This window comes from Hipposideros armiger, unplaced genomic scaffold (genome assembly GCF_001890085.2).
Source record: "Hipposideros armiger isolate ML-2016 unplaced genomic scaffold, ASM189008v1 scaffold_13, whole genome shotgun sequence".
NCBI classification, from domain to species: Eukaryota; Metazoa; Chordata; class Mammalia; order Chiroptera; family Hipposideridae; genus Hipposideros; species Hipposideros armiger.
Genome location: NW_017731363.1, coordinates 1,740,369 through 1,756,426, shown reverse-complemented (window position 1 = coordinate 1,756,426; position 16,058 = coordinate 1,740,369). Strand labels below are relative to the sequence as shown.

The 16,058-nt window shown below is 41.2% G+C and overlaps 1 protein-coding gene across 1 annotated transcript in view; it reads right to left on the bottom strand.

Moving 5' to 3' along the window:
- Positions 1 to 10,504: 10,504 nt before the first annotated feature.
- GRPR (gastrin releasing peptide receptor) overlaps positions 10,505 to 16,058 on the bottom strand; it is a 37,037-nt gene continuing 31,483 nt past the window's right edge. The window contains exons 2-3 of the mRNA XM_019666205.1: positions 12,805 to 13,156; positions 10,505 to 11,240 (exon numbers count right to left, since the gene is read on the bottom strand). Coding sequence (XP_019521750.1) covers positions 10,851 to 11,240; positions 12,805 to 13,156 — 742 coding nt within the window. The 3' untranslated portion in view covers positions 10,505 to 10,850. The remainder of the gene's footprint in view (positions 11,241 to 12,804; positions 13,157 to 16,058) is intronic.

Below are 16,058 nucleotides of genomic sequence, written 5' to 3'. Positions count from 1 at the left end.
CGCAATGATGGTGCCAACTTGGGCCAGTGAAGCAACGTCCTCCACAACTAGACTGAAGAACAAAACAACAGCAATTTGTCTGTTCCCCTTCCCCCGATTCCCCAGCACTGTTCCCATCCCCCAATTCCCCAATCAAAATCTTAAAAAAAAAAAATTGGGGGCTCGCTCTCCCCAGACCAATGCTTTCCTCTCCCTGAGGCCCAGCAGGAAGAAACGAGGGGGCTCCTCAACTTGACAACTCTGCCTGGGACTCCCAGGTCGTGGGCTGGGGGGCGGACTTTGTGATGCCTCCTCTAGGAATGTGGGCAATTCCCTCATTCCTCCCTAAAATTCATCACCTTGGCACCTGACTAGTCCAGGGACTTCACTCTCAGAGGACCTGAGGCTGCACCCCTCAGGTCAAGGCCCGCACTACCTGGGACTCCAGAGTCAGAAGTCAGTGTGAGCCAGATCCACCGACAACTGTTCCAGACCGCCAATGGTGGACGGCCGGGGCAGGACTCGACTGTTCTGGCTGGGTCCACCCCTCGTTCCTCATTCAGGGTCCTCACCTTGAGGTCATCAGAGGCTCGCATCCTCCCTCTACTGACCTGACGTCGCCCTCCGTAAATCAATGCTCTCTGCTTCTGAGGACCCTGAGGTATAACCGAGGGGACTCAGCCTCAGGACTCCCTGGGACCGTATAGGTCTCGGAGAAGCCACAGGCTGGTCTCCGAAGGTGGTCTGTACTGTGGAGTGTTGATCTCCCCAGTCCTCTTACATGGGGTCCTCATTTTGGCTTCTGTCTCCTTGCTTAAAGGCTTCCTGGGAAACGTCATAGCCCTTCCCACTCTTGAGCAGATTTCCGACTGTCAACTTTGCTTCCTTGTCCTGGAGTTATGAGAGAAGAGGAAGCTGTAGCTAGAGGCAAGAGGCCCAGGACAGGTGGTGGGCTGTCAGAGAGAAAGCCAGCTAATCCATTCCTCCTCGTCGCCAACCAGACTTAACCTCTTATGCAATTTTGGTTCTAAGAGTTTGGCTTTCTACAAGGCAGTTGTGGAGACGCATGCTTTTGTGAGCCCCCATCTTTTGAGGTGATCTGTCCTTACAGATATAGGTGTTCATATGGTCATCAAATATTATCTTTTTTCTTTATTCATATTCCTTATTTGGTTTGGTATTCTTATTGCTCTGGGTGAGTATTCCAATGCAGTAGTTAGTACACAGTCTTTCTTCTTATTGCCTGTGGTATATTTAGAATAGGGTGCAGCAAAGTGAATTAAGTGATACAAGGCTGGGTTTAGTGAGAAAATTTGAGTGTCGTTTAGTTTTAAATAAGTTGGGAGCTGTATGAGAAAGTTTACTTTTGTCTCTGCATGTTTCACATTAGCATATTTCCTAATTAAAATGAATCCTTATGTTGTGGACTGAATGTTTGTGTCCCCTCACCCCCAAATTCATATGTTGAAATCCTAATCCCCAAGGTGATGGTATTAGGAGGTGGGAGCTTTTTGGAGGTATGAGGTCCTGAGGGTGGGGTCCTGATGAATGGGATTAGTGCCCTTATAAAAGCATTCCCAGAAAGCTCCCTTGACCCTTAGGCTGTGTGTAGACACACTGAGAACGTGCCATCTCTGAACCAGGAAGCAGGCTCTCACCAGACCCTGAATCTGCTTGTAGCTTGATCTTGGACTTCCCAGAGTCCAACTGTGATAAGTAAAATTTTGGTTTTTGTAAGCTACCCAGTCAATGGTATTTTTGTTATCGTAGCCTCAATAGACTAAGACACCTTATAACAAGTTTGCCCATCCACAGTAATGTACATTCAGGAGCCCTCTGAAGGCTCACCAGTCTGTATTTACAGGTCAGAGAGCCCTCATTACTTTCACTCATGTCTGGAGGAGGCACAATTTTTTAATACTGGTGAATTATGTAAACATTAGCTGGTGCTGTTAATTACAGTGCTTTCCTACAGTTTGGGTTTGCAAATTGGATAGCTGCCTCTTACAGACACTGACCTCTATTCAGATGCTTGCATCTTATTAACCTTCTCAAGATGCTCACCCACCCATAGCATGGTAGAAGAGAATCATGTCCAGCTGGAAAATTCGTCCTGGCACAGGACTATGCATTTTCACTGTTGATGAGTGACTCTGTGCACTGCAAATGGAAATTGTTTGACAGTTCTCTTTGGAATGATAAGTAAGGTAAATATTAATATATACCTAAAAGGTAGAATTGATACCTTTTCGCTGAATACCTTTCTATGCTTTCAATTTTGAACCACGAGAGGCTTACTTATTCAGAAGTTAAATACATATTTTAAAAGTTTAATAAAACAAAACTCTCGTGTTCTGAGGAATTACCCGAGGTGCTTGTCTTAAAATGCAGATTTTTAGGCCACACCCTTAGGTGTCCCAAGCCAATAGGGAGTTGGGGAATCTGCATTGTGCAACAACCAGCCTGGGTGATTCTGATGTAGGTGGTCCCAGAAGCAAGGAACTGTAGGGTATAGGCCACAGACTACATTCATGCAACAGCTATATTTTATTGAACACTGAATACATGCGTCTGTCCATTTCATAAATTATGCTTTATTATATTAAGAAATAAAACACATTTCTTATCTTCTACGACTTGAATATTCAGCTTACTACATTGGGTTTGACTTAATGTCATACAGGCCATGTACAATGTGATAGAAACATTGTAAACATTTCTTGAAAAATAAGAATACAATGAACACACTTCATAGATAGAATTTTACATGGTCATACAGCTAATCTTGCACATTTAAAAGGATCTGAATCATTCATATTATATTGCAAATTTCTTATAAATAATTCATTAGTCTAAAGAGTCTAGGCAAAGCCAAGCCATGACATTATTTATACTAAGTACCACACCTGGAACTTGTTCTGAGTTATTTAACACATAGCACATTTTTAATGCAATAAATATTTACAGTTAATAGTAACAAGTACAATTATAATTTACAAAATATGGGCCTAATATTTAAAACAAACCAGAACATGACATTAAATAAGTTTCTGCCATGTATTTTTACAACTCACTGAATCGACCATTTCAACAAATTTTACTACCCACAACCTTGCTGATTTGGGTACAAAAAAGGCCATGTTTGAATCAGTTAAGCCAGATTACAGAAAAAAATTTTTTAAAGAAAATCAGTTTTACTTTCTTAATGTTGTACATTATCAATATCAATAGCTAAAATTGAAGCAAAATGATGAAAATTTTGGATTCACAACAGGCCCAAATTACATAATGTAACTTGAACACTGAAATCCTGAGTTATACCAAAATTTTCTAGCTTGTCTGGGAATTAATGAGGTGTTGAATGTGTGAGGTTTCACTGTCCATTAAAATGATCCTTTTAAAAGACCATAAAATTATCTGAGTCTTTCCATGTTATTATACAGCTCTGGGAATGAATTTTAAATTGGCAAAAAAAGGAAAATAATCTTATCTTCCAGAATGTGAGCTTAGGGAGGGCAGAGAGATGTTGGTATCTGGGTTTGTGACAGAGCACTTTGGGCTAGGCACTCAGAGACCTAAGTCCAAACCTGAGCTCATGACTTGGCCCCTTAGTCCAGGAAAGATTTTTCTTTTAGAGGCTATTCAGGTAGCCTGGGTCTCCAGGCTCCAGGAAATCATCCACTGTTTTTTCTTACTCACTGGGGAGGAAGAAGCAGGGGAATAAATGGTTCCACATCTTCCTGACTCCTTTTCTCCAACTAATTCTGATTCAAAGGATCCCTGGATTAACTGTTCTCACTTGGGTCCTCTCTCTGCACCTCTGCACAAGGTGTTTTCTCCTTGATTAGTCATAAACAGGGTGGGGGGTGGGGCGGGGAGGGAATCTTCCCAGGGCTTCTGGTTGCAACTGAATTGTGTCTCTGAAGGCAACTGAGCTAAGGGATTTCCTTGCCCACCTACTTTGTGTTGCATTTCAGCTTCTGCCTGCCATGAGTTCTTAACTTAGGTGCTTAGAAACATCTTCGATGACATTTGTGAATATTCTTCAACTTTATCACTAGCTCAAGCTGAGGACAAACTCCAGAGTAGGGAACTTAAAGAGATCCAGGTCCACATTAATGCTCTGCCAATTCAACTATGCCATGTGACCTTGGGATTGTGATGAAGTCATCTCCCTGGGCCTCAGCTTCATCGTCTGAACACTCTTCAAGGTGTTTGTGAAGATGAATAGCAATGTTCTTGGCACTGCCTTTGGCACATCACTGGAGCTGGGTGAAGCTGATCCCCTTCCTTCCAGCACTTCTAGAGCCACAGAATTCCATTCAGGTTTCCCACAAATGTGGTGTGTTCTGTGGCTTGTGTTCTTGCTCCCAAGGATCCCACCCTTCTTATCTTAGCCTTTTACTTCACTGTGACGCAGAAAGCTATTCCCACTGATAGGCTTCTCCTGGGGCAACCAGCAACAACACCATTCACTCCCCTGTGCCAAGTTAAGCAGACTCGCTTTGGGGGTGACAGACTATCCCGTAAACTGGGGAAGCAATGATCAGCTCTGTTCTTCAATATCACAGAACGAGCCATGAGAATAAATGCAATCACAACAAGTTGAACCATATGAAATCACCATTTTGTAGGTCAAATGTGGTCCATTATCAGCAGTTTCATATGTTTCAGCCTCATAGTTTCATGGGCCTTTTACTCTAATAGTAGATGGTCACTAGTAAGTGTCATTTGCAAATTTCCATGGTCAGTGATGTAAAGCAGCTCTTTGGCCAGCAGGGAAGCCTTGGATTAGATGAGACAATGAGTATTAAAGTGCTTTATAGACCATGAACACTAGGTAAATGCAAGGTATTTTTTTCAATGAATCATGGACATGTAATATTTTAACCCAGGGGTTCTTAAACTTTTTTAAAAATTAGGTAAATTCCACTGAATGCATTTCTAACATGAAGTTTCATGAGAAAAGTCTGCTTTCAGTGTTCTATTTGTTGACTGCTCTTGATGTATTCAGCTGGAGTTAATGCTCATCCCCTACCTTAAAAAGGGTGTCTTTGAAGGCCAAAGTTCTGGTGAGAGATTGCTTGATATTAATTGTGTTGTGTTAGTATTGGGCACAGTGGGGGATAAGGGATCGAGGTGGGGGCTGAGAGGAATGACTGGCCAGATACAGAATAAAGTAGAGCTTGTTAAGGCTTGGTTTCATTGATTAGCTCACGCAAATCCTGGTCCCAGGAGAGTGAATAATTCCTTTGTTTTTAGCTGTTAATCTGTTTCATGAAAATTCAGCCCCAAATCAGACAAATGTGCAAAATGTGCCCATCATTCCTCCCAGGAACCCAGGGGTAATTTTAAGCTACTCTCTAAGAATGGCACCTCCTGGTGTGGATGTGAAGGGCACAAATGGCGAGGAGCTTTGCATTCCTCCCAGCTCATCACGGCACAAGTGCATGCTGTGTATTCCACCCTCATACAGTCAGGTTTCCAGGGTGATGGTCTCTATCTGGCTTCCGGGAAAAGTGCCTTAGCTACCTTTTAGTCCCAGTATGAGGATGTCATTCAACTTGTAGTCCCCAGACAAAGCTAATCTCTACTACTAGAAGCCATTTGGTGCATAAATAGACTCTGAAACCAATAACCAACTGCTACTTTGGGCAGAAATGAAGACTTTCTAACTTAAGTATGCCCACGTCCTATGGACAAGTTCATTTATTTTTTGTCAGTGTGCATTTTCATAATAAGATGAGCTTGGTTCATGTGATGCAAGCTCTCAACTGTTTATTTATCCAAGGGTTCTCCATCCTTCAAGATGAAACCAAATTATTTTTGGGGCAAAGCAGGAAACCCAGGACTTGTTAATGAGCAGAAGGCCAGGTCAGTAGGGGAGTGAGCGCAGCCAAAAGAACAGGGTTTAGCCATCCCCATTTATGGGGAGTCATCAGATCAACAACAGGGCGGGGCCTTGTCTGTGCCAAGCTGGGAGGATCAGCTAGCCGAGGAATATCACTCCTACCAGCAGCTGTACCTACCCCGCCAGCAGCAGCCATTGGTGGGAAGACTGCTTTGTTTATTGCTTAATCTATCACTATTGAGCTGCCTGCCTCAGGGAGGCTCAATTTAAGATAGATTGAAAGGTAGTGTCTGTCAATTGAATAAACACAGATGGTTTTCCACAGCAAAAATTGATTTTTTTTTCCTCGCCAAAGATATAAATGCTAAATGTGATTATCTTTGGAAGCCAGGCGTGAAATGTCTTAGCTCCAAGCCTCTGCCACACTCCATCCTAGCAGAGAGCTGATACGACGTGAGAGTGTGGGTCTCTCTCACTGTGATTTTGATTGTTGAGGGGAAATAAACATTTGACTTCCCTAAAGAAGGGCCCAGCTAAGTCAATCCATTGAGGTTTGAGTCAATCCATCAGTTGATTCACACAATAGCTTTACTAGTTCTAGATCACTGGCTGGCAAAGGCCTCCTCCAACCCTTTCATTCAAGAGTGTCAAAGAAGTGATATGATTTGCCTAAGGACACACAGCTAGACCTAAACTTCAATCTCCTCACCCTTTATTTGGAAGCTAGGGAGAGACCAGACACAATCCATGCCATGATGGTAACTGAAGGAAACATTAAGATAAGTGCTATCTCTAAAATGTCTTTAGAAGCAGGTAGATCAGAGATGCTTGAACAAATCATGCTAGGTAGGTACCCAGAATGCTGTATACCAGCGGTTCTCAACCTGTGGGTCATGACCCCTTTGGGGGTCGAACGACCCTTTCACAGGGGTTGCCTAAGACCATCAGAAAACAAAAAGATATTTACATTACGATTCATAACAGTAGCAAAATTACAGTTATAGAGTAGCAACGAAAATNCATCTAATACAATAGGAGATCAGAGTGTCTGCAGTTTGATTATTGCTGTGGACCTACATCACATTCTCCAAACAGCTTTATCAGATATAGAAGCAATTAATTTTATTGTTGTCTGTCTGATCTCTTTGTCTAGCTCTCTGTTCCCACCTCAGGTAGGGAAGAGAAGGCTAGTATTTATCGGACATCACTAGCACTCCAGAACAACACCGTAGTTCTGCTTTGGTCTACCTGGGTTTGCTTTCCACCCACAATTTGTAATAGTTCACTTTAAACAATTAGAGAAAACATAAAAATTTCAAAGGAACTTCTGTTTTCTTCTGGCATTTCCTCTAGTCACTAGTCCTTTAAAACATTTATATTCCTAGTTTAGAACGCAGGCAAGGAATTAATATCTTTAATTAAAGGTATGTAAAAAATCTTCAGCCAGAGATGTATATATATGACTAAAGATATCTCTAGTAAGTTGATTAGAGATAAAGTGGTAATCATGACTTCTATCTGCATTTCCTGGCAGATAGCAGTCATAACTACCATTAACTCTCCAAGTGAAGGTGATTCACTCATGCATGAGTCAGACACCAGAGTGAAGTCTTACCTCCTTCTCTCTTGGGAATCTTGTATTCCTAAATGCAAAATGCCATAGGAACTACTGAGCTACTGTTTCAAATTCACAAGTTTTAAAGCATAAAAGATAATATAGAACCATTTTTTATAATTTTGCCAGAAAAATGATTTGAATCTAAGCCTAATTAAGCCTCTAGATCTACGTACCTGTTTTCAGGAAAAGTGAGGATAGAAGAACTTGCTAAATGATGCCGTGAAGATACAAATCCTGAATTGGAATATTCTACAGAAATAATGACTTCATTTTTTTTCAACAAATATTTGGCATACAAAAGCAGGGAGAATGGCTAAGGACCAACTGAGATGTGTAACACATATCAATCAAGTGCAACATATATACTCCTTTTGGATTTTGATTCAAACTAAACAACCATAAAAATATTTTTGAGACCGCTGAGGAAAATCAAACATAGATTTAGTACTGGTGATATATCAAATAGTCATTTTTTAATGTATTGGGTGTGATAATGTATTGTCGTTGTGTTTTTAAAAGGCTTTATTTATTAAAAACCTACCCTAAAATATTTACCAATGAAGTAATATAACATCTATGATTTGTTTTTAAATATTCAAACATATTCATATATCACTTGTGTAATTAAAAAATAAATTTAAATGCAATACAAATAATTTTTTGTTAAGGAATATTCCTAAAATATCAAAGAAATTAAAGAAGCCCCATTTACTAAGCTCTTGTCTTGTGTCAAGCATAGACTAGCATCTACATTATCTCACATATATTCCAGACAAGTCCAACAGGTAGGTGCTAATATCTCCATTCTACGAGTGACAAACTGAAGCTCAGTTTCAGAGGTGATGGAGTCATTATTCAATTTATGACCAACTCTTTTCAGGATACTACGGCTCTTTCAGAAGAAAGCTTTGAGTAAATCCTTCCTGCAGGCAGAGAAACAGACCAGATGTTTCCCAACTGTGTATGGAACATACCAAATATTCCCCGGAAGCCTAATGGTTCTATAGAGCATGAAACATATCCGTCAATTTGTTCTTCCAGTTTAGACTGCTCTACCTGGAACTCCCAATGCAGGAAGACACCACTGGATGATTCTTGTTTCCTAGTGATGGCTGGTTAGAGTGGAGTGGATACTTAATCTAACCCAGCCAATGAACTGCCTGGCCAGCTACTAAAGAGTCTCTCTTTCTCTTAAGCATTTAAACTGAAAAACAAAGAGGATATAGTTAGTCAATGATAGATGCTGGAAATAAAAGATTTTGATGTTGANGGTGAATAGCAAGAGTATCCTTTATATAATGAGGAGATTGAGCAATGTGGTTTGTTATGTCTCTTTCAGCTCTAATTCCAAAACATAACAAGCTAATGGGACATCATTCATACAAATTATTCCAAGGAGCCCCCGGAAGTGATAGAATGGCCTATCTCCTTCCATTCCGCAAATGTGAACATGAGTGTGGAATGGTGGTTAAAGGATTTGTCAAGAGGAGTTGTTGCAAAGATAGCAGAAGTGGGGCAACTGTGAGCAGGTGTGCTCCATCAGTGCTTTAGAATGAGAAACAATGACGAGACTCAGAGGGTTTTAGCAATAGAAGGGACCTTAGCACTGACCTCTCAGTGTAGAGATGAAAACATGAGTCTAGAGAAGGGAAATTGATAGCCAAGCTCCTATAGCTAGAGACAGAGTTGGAATGTTAAGCTAAAAATCTTGGTTCTTTCAGCTACACTCCCTGTCTTGCTTTTCAAACTGTCTAATGTAGTTGTAGACTATGGGGAAAGCAGGTGTGTCCAGTACATAAGTGCATGCAGCAGACAGACATGAAGTGGTTTCTCTCCAGCTAGTACAACTGTGAACACAGATCTTTACAACTGTCTCGGTCCTAACTTCTAAAGCTCTGCAGACAGGGAGTGCTTCCTTCTATCAAGAGACAAAAATCTTTGCATATGTGCCATGTGGAAAAGAGAGTTGACTGTTCTATCTCACCTGGATAGAGAAAACCAGAACTAAAATGGTCTTAGGATGTAAGAGATACACATTAGGGCACATTTGCAGAATTTGGATTTATTTGAAAGTGAGTTAACATGTTTGCAATCTGTCCAATTGGTCTGTCCTTGAGTTGAAAACAAAAACAAAAACTTGATTCAGGTTTCTAACGTAAGATAGTCGAATCCTTTTACTCACTTAGAAAAAGAAAATTGTTTAAGTCCAGTATTTTTCTGCACATGGGTTGTTTTGTAAATACTCTTAAGTAGAAACAGAATATATCTGTAGCTGTTTTTCAATTAGTTCTTAACGCTAAGCCTCCCATATCTTTGTTATACATATTCAGAGAGAAATACATATCCGTGAAATTGTATTCATTTCCTCCCACAGACTTTTGGTGAAGCATGCGTTAAATGTAAACGTGTTTCTATTTTCACTCAGATATGATCCTTTTTTTCTCCTGTGAAACTACTGTTTCAATATAGCAGATGACAGCCAAATCTAAGTAAGTGCATTTGACTAAAAACCTGTATACCGAAGATGAATACTATAGTTTATGCACTTATAATGTTCATGTGATGAATTGATAGCATGATCAATTTTCTCCCTAAGGATTTCTCTTCTATGGTAGAAGCTGATTACAATTGGATAACAGCAAAAAAGTATCTCCGTTGAGTTAGAATTCAGAATGTGAGATATTACTCCACACACCCAGTCACATGGATCTTTATATATGCGTCTATGTGTTTGGTTGTAGTTTTGCCTTAAAATGATGTCTCAAGTGTTTTTCCCATGTCCTCAACAATGTATTTGAAAAACAATCAATGCTTGGCTTTATTTTAAAGTGGCTGCCAGTGTTATCAATTTGGGGACTATCTTTCATATATGGAACTCTTTCATAGGGTTGAATTTTCATATCGAGTGTCAAAAAAGTTTCTTGGTTTGTGATTATAAATATTCCCGAAAATAACCCAAATCCTATTTTTAAAGCACTAGCTTCTGCTTAAAGAAATGACAAGGTGAAGTCTTTCACAAAGTGGACATCCGATGTATTAATATAAATTTTCTGCTGTATAAATCTGGTTGTTCACATAGTTTCTAGGACTTCATTGGCCACACCTGTATATCAGGGCTTGATGCTTAAAATCATAATTTTCTATTTGGTCCTTTTTCTAAAAAAGGGCAAGTTTGCTCTACATCAGAAGAAGCATTCACAAGTTGAAATGGAAAATGTAAGCCTTGATGGGCCTTTCAAGCATAGTAGTGATCCATTTGGGCCTCTCCTCAACCTGCCTTCCCCCTTTATGAGCCTTCCAAGGGGTCTTCAGGGGGCACATAGACAACAACAGATGTGAGGGTCCCTTACCAGCCACAAAGCAACACCAGGGGGCCCTAAGGGGGCAGGGTCAAGGGTCGATCTAGACATACCCCTCATGACAGATGTTCCTGTTGATGAGACTGAAGGTGGCTGCGGAGGGGTTGGTACTCTTGAAGGAGGTCATGCACGTGGTGCTTCTGCCGGCGCTGTGAGAGCGGGTCATCAGGCCAGGCCGGCAACAGAGGAGCTGGGTGTTGAACTGCTTCCTGAAACTCTTGCTCAGCAGGTAGAGGGCAAAAGGGTTGACACAGGAATTGGTGAAGGCCAGGAGGCGGGCACAGATGCTGGTGACGAAGTGGAGCATGGAGGTGTCCACCTGGGAGTAGTGGTAGGAGCGGTACAGGTAGATGACGTGATTGGGGAGCCAGCAGAAGGCAAAGAGGGCCACGAACACCAGCACTGTCTTGGCGAGGCGCTTCCGGGATTCTATCTGAGGAGGGAGTCGCACATAGAGAAAGAGGGATCAGGGGACATATGGGAGGATTGCAAAGAGACAAAGATTCAGGGAAAAGGAATTAGGAAAAGAGATGAGCTCACAGAGCCACAGAAAAAGAATTCAATAGGAGAGAGGACAAAAGCGAATCAAAGAAAAGCAACAGAAATGGACAGAAAAAGGAAAAAAGTCAGAAACACAGAAACGGAAAAGCCAGGAAGCAGAAATCCATGAGGGAGAATACAGTTAGACTGTGCAACTGAGAACAGATCTTTAAACAAAGTTGCAAAGTTGATTACATGCTTGAATGCTTTACACACTGAAATTCTAGTAAGTGCCTCTTTTCTTCTGGGAGGACGTTGGTGCAGCTTACCAGGCACATGACTTCATGTCTTTCTTGGCTCCACAGTTAATAAGTTCTTATTCCCTCTGATGCTCAAAAAAAGCAGCCAGCTTTGTTCTTTCTCATTGTCCAAACCAAGAAAACTTGCTATTATTGCTGTTATTATTGTAAATCTCAAGTTATCTCTGGACTATATATACTATACAGGAAGGTTCTTTGACGACCTGGGCTGAGCATCTCGTTTGGCTGCCAACTCCCTCTGTTACTGCAAGGGGAAGCACTTTCTCATTAAAGAATCTGAGATACAGTGGACATTCACTATTGAGAGGTCTTTCAAGGGGGGAGACAGTTTCACTGAGAACTGCTACTCTTCCCTCACAATGGAGGCCAAAAAAAAGAACTTTATAGGGTGAAGCCTACAACTGGCTCAGCCATACATTGAAATGGATGGGGAGTCTTTCTATTTGCCCATCATTAATACCACACGATCTGTGTTTGGACTAGAAAGCAAAGAGGACAAAGCCAGAGCCCCTGGTTTCTACCTCAAGGATGAAATTATGGGAGGCTACAGGGGATGATGAACAGAGTCTAACACATATGGAGGGCATCCTGCATTATGGGCAATCTAGAGCGTACATATGCTCTCTTGTAATCCTCCAACAGCCTTATCATATAGAGGCTATTTCCCTATATCATGGATAAGGGAATGGAGGCTGAGCGGGGGTAAGTCATGAAGCCTGGATTCGAACCTAAATGAATGTGAGCTTATCTTAATCAAATTACTTCTTTTTCTTTAACGAGCCTCATTTTCCTGCTCCCTCTGCTTTGTCCCCATGTGGCAATCCTCTTCCTATCCAAACAATGTGATTGGAATTTAAAGAAGTCACATCCCTCTGAGTCTCAACATTTTATGTTTTTAAACAACAACACTTCTTCAGCTAGTTCTCAGAAAGAAACTCATATTCCAAATCCTTCAGGTCCTCCCTAGCTTAGGTTCTTAGTAAGAGGACAAGATTACAAAGAACACCTAAATACCTGGGATCCCATGGCTAGGAGTTTCCGTTTACCATCTGGATGCAGATCACCTACCTCTTCTAATTACAGAATCAGAATTACAGAATTATTAACCATCTAAATACTGTACTTGTCAGTGGAGTCCCAAAGAAATGCAAGGGATCAAATCCCCAAGGAAGAAGCGAAACAATGCTAAGTACCCACCTGCTTCTTGACGTGTATGTTCCCTTCAACAGGCAGGTTGTAAGCACTCTGGATCAGGTTTCTGGCAATGAAGTAGTAGTAGACAGAGATGATGGACAGTGGGATGATGTAGAATATCAAGAAGGAAGCCATGGAGTGGATTTTGGGGTGCAGCTCATTGGAGTGTGGGTATGGGGCACAGCTAATGAAGGTCTGATTGGTGCTTTCCTCATGGAAAGGATGTAGATCAGAAAACACAGCTTCTGGGATGGCCAGGAGCATGGAGATGACCCAGATCAATGCTGCTTTGAGGCAAATCTTCATCAGGGCATGAGACGCCTGGATATCCATGGGTCGGACGATGGCTTTGTACCTGGGGCAGAAAAGAGGGAATGTCCTGTGTAAGTTGCCTAATATTAAGATGGATACCAGAGCCAGGGCTGGGGTGAGGCAAATAAGGCAACTGGGGTGCAATATTTAAGGAGGTGCTCACTATTAGGTTCATGCAAGTGCTGACTGAGCTCACAAAACCTTGAAAGTGAGTACCTCCTCAGATGTTGCACCCCAATTACCTCGCTCACCTTATCCCAGTTCTGGCCATGAAGGATGCCATTCACTTTCTCCGTAGTAATGTTCTGCCCACATTCTCTCTTGATTTTAAGAATACTTCTCAGAAAAACTGAAGCTCCCTTCATTTTTCTTCTTAAATTATAATAACAAAGCACATATAAAGAAGGACACAGGGACAAGAAGGTGTTTCTGTTTGTTGTTTGGTTTTGGTTTTTTGGCAAAGCCTTCATTTTGAGTATTCAAATGCAGTCTGAAGGACCATACGTCACTGAATATTTATATATGCCTTTTCTTTTCTTCAAAGGATACAGAACGAATAGTCTGCTGGAAAAGTTATACACAGGAGCACCCCTGTAATTATCAAATTAATCTCTCCCCTTCTTTCCTACTTTCTTTCAACCTCATCTTCTCTTGCAGTATTTCGGTCCTTCCTGGTTCCTGTCTTGGGTCAAGTGCTCTGGGAAGCAGACACTGCGATGAAGCCAGGAGGACAAAATGATTATTGAGGAGTAATATCTGTGAGAGGAAACAGGGAAGGAAGCAGGATTGAGCAGAGGGTGTTGTCAAACCCTGATGCAGACGTGATGTGTACACCAGTGAAAGTGACCAACCATCTTAGTTTACCTGAAAACATCCCATTTTAGCACTGAAAGTCCTATGTCCTAGGAAACCTCTCAGTCCCAGCAAACTGGGACTGCTGATCACCCTACACCAGCTCAATGGGAAGCTTGGGAGCAAAGATTACCTAGTGGAAGAGTCCTGTCTTGGGTGGAAATGGCCAGGCCCTTGGATCACCACCTTGTTGAGTCATTGGCTGGGGCCACCCAAAAAGAGTATGACATCATTTACTACCTGGTTCAGTCAATGGGCAGGAACTGCCCAAGAAGAGCATGAGCATAGCTCGAAAGCCGAAGTGGACCCTGAAGGAGCTGACAGCTGGAGGCTGTCAGCTAACCACATTCCCCCAGTTGGACAGTTAGTCTTTTCCTCCAGGGAGGTCTGAGCCGAGCACCTCCATGTCTGCCACAGCTCTCCATACATCGCCTCATACAGCAGGCTGCACACCTCTTTTGTGTGCGCTTGTCTGAGAACCCACTAGAAGATTTGCTCCTGGCGGGCAAAGAGTGTGTCTTTTTCCATCTTGGCATGTGCCAGCGCTGTGATTTGCACACACTCCACAAACGTTTGTTCAATTGAAGATGAATTGCTATAGTGTGGAAACTGATATAAGTTGGAACCAACTAAGTGTGAGGGTGTTCATTGCTGAAAATGCTGCATTGAAACTGGGCTCTGCCCATGGTACTCTTTTATATCATGGATTTCAGTGATGGAGGAACACTTATTTGTGCTTGTTTCCATGTTGATTAAATCTCCATTGAGTTACTACTTTTGGCTGTACCCTGAATCCTCATTCGCTTTCCTTCTTCCTCCAGGGAAAACGGGGGAGGGATAACTTATTAAGTGGTGAGTTTGGGAAGAAGAATCAGCCATGTGCATTGGACTCAGAGAGGCCTATGGTTGCCTAACTGTCTCTGACTGGGAGAATGGCACATCTAATACAATAGGAGATCAGAGTGTCTGCAGTTTGATTATTGCTGTGGACCTACATCAAATTCTCCAAACAGCTTTATCAGATATAGAAGCAATTAATTTTATTGTTGTCTGTCTGATCTCTTTGTCTAGCTCTCTGTTCCCACCTCAGGTAGGGAAGAGAAGGCTAGTATTTATCGGACATCACTAGCACTCCAGAACAACACCGTAGTTCTGCTTTGGTCTACCTGGGTTTGCTTTCCACCCACAATTTGTAATAGTTCACTTTAAACAATTAGAGAAAACATAAAAATTTCAAAGGAACTTCTGTTTTCTTCTGGCATTTCCTCTAGTCACTAGTCCTTTAAAACATTTATATTCCTAGTTTAGAACGCAGGCAAGGAATTAATATCTTTAATTAAAGGTATGTAAAAAATCTTCAGCCAGAGATGTATATATATGACTAAAGATATCTCTAGTAAGTTGATTAGAGATAAAGTGGTAATCATGACTTCTATCTGCATTTCCTGGCAGATAGCAGTCATAACTACCATTAACTCTCCAAGTGAAGGTGATTCACTCATGCATGAGTCAGACACCAGAGTGAAGTCTTACCTCCTTCTCTCTTGGGAATCTTGTATTCCTAAATGCAAAATGCCATAGGAACTACTGAGCTGCTGTTTCAAATTCACAAGTTTTAAAGCATAAAAGATAATATAGAACCATTTTTTATAATTTTGCCAGAAAAATAATTTGAATCTAAGCCTAATTAAGCCTCTAGATCTACGTACCTGTTTTCAGGAAAAGTGAGGATAGAAGAACTTGCTAAATGATGCCGTGAAGATACAAATCCTGAATTGGAATATTCTACAGAAATAATGACTTCATTTTTTTTCAACAAATATTTGGCATACAAAAGCAGGGAGAATGGCTAAGGACCAACTGAGATGTGTAACACATATCAATCAAGTGCAACATATATACTCCTTTTGGATTTTGATTCAAACTAAACAACCATAAAAATATTTTTGAGACCGCTGAGGAAAATCAAACATAGATTTAGTACTGGTGATATATCAAATAGTCATTTTTTAATGTATTGGGTGTGATAATGTATTGTGGTTGTGTTTTTAAAAGGCTTTATTTATTAAAAACCTACCCTAAAATATTTACCA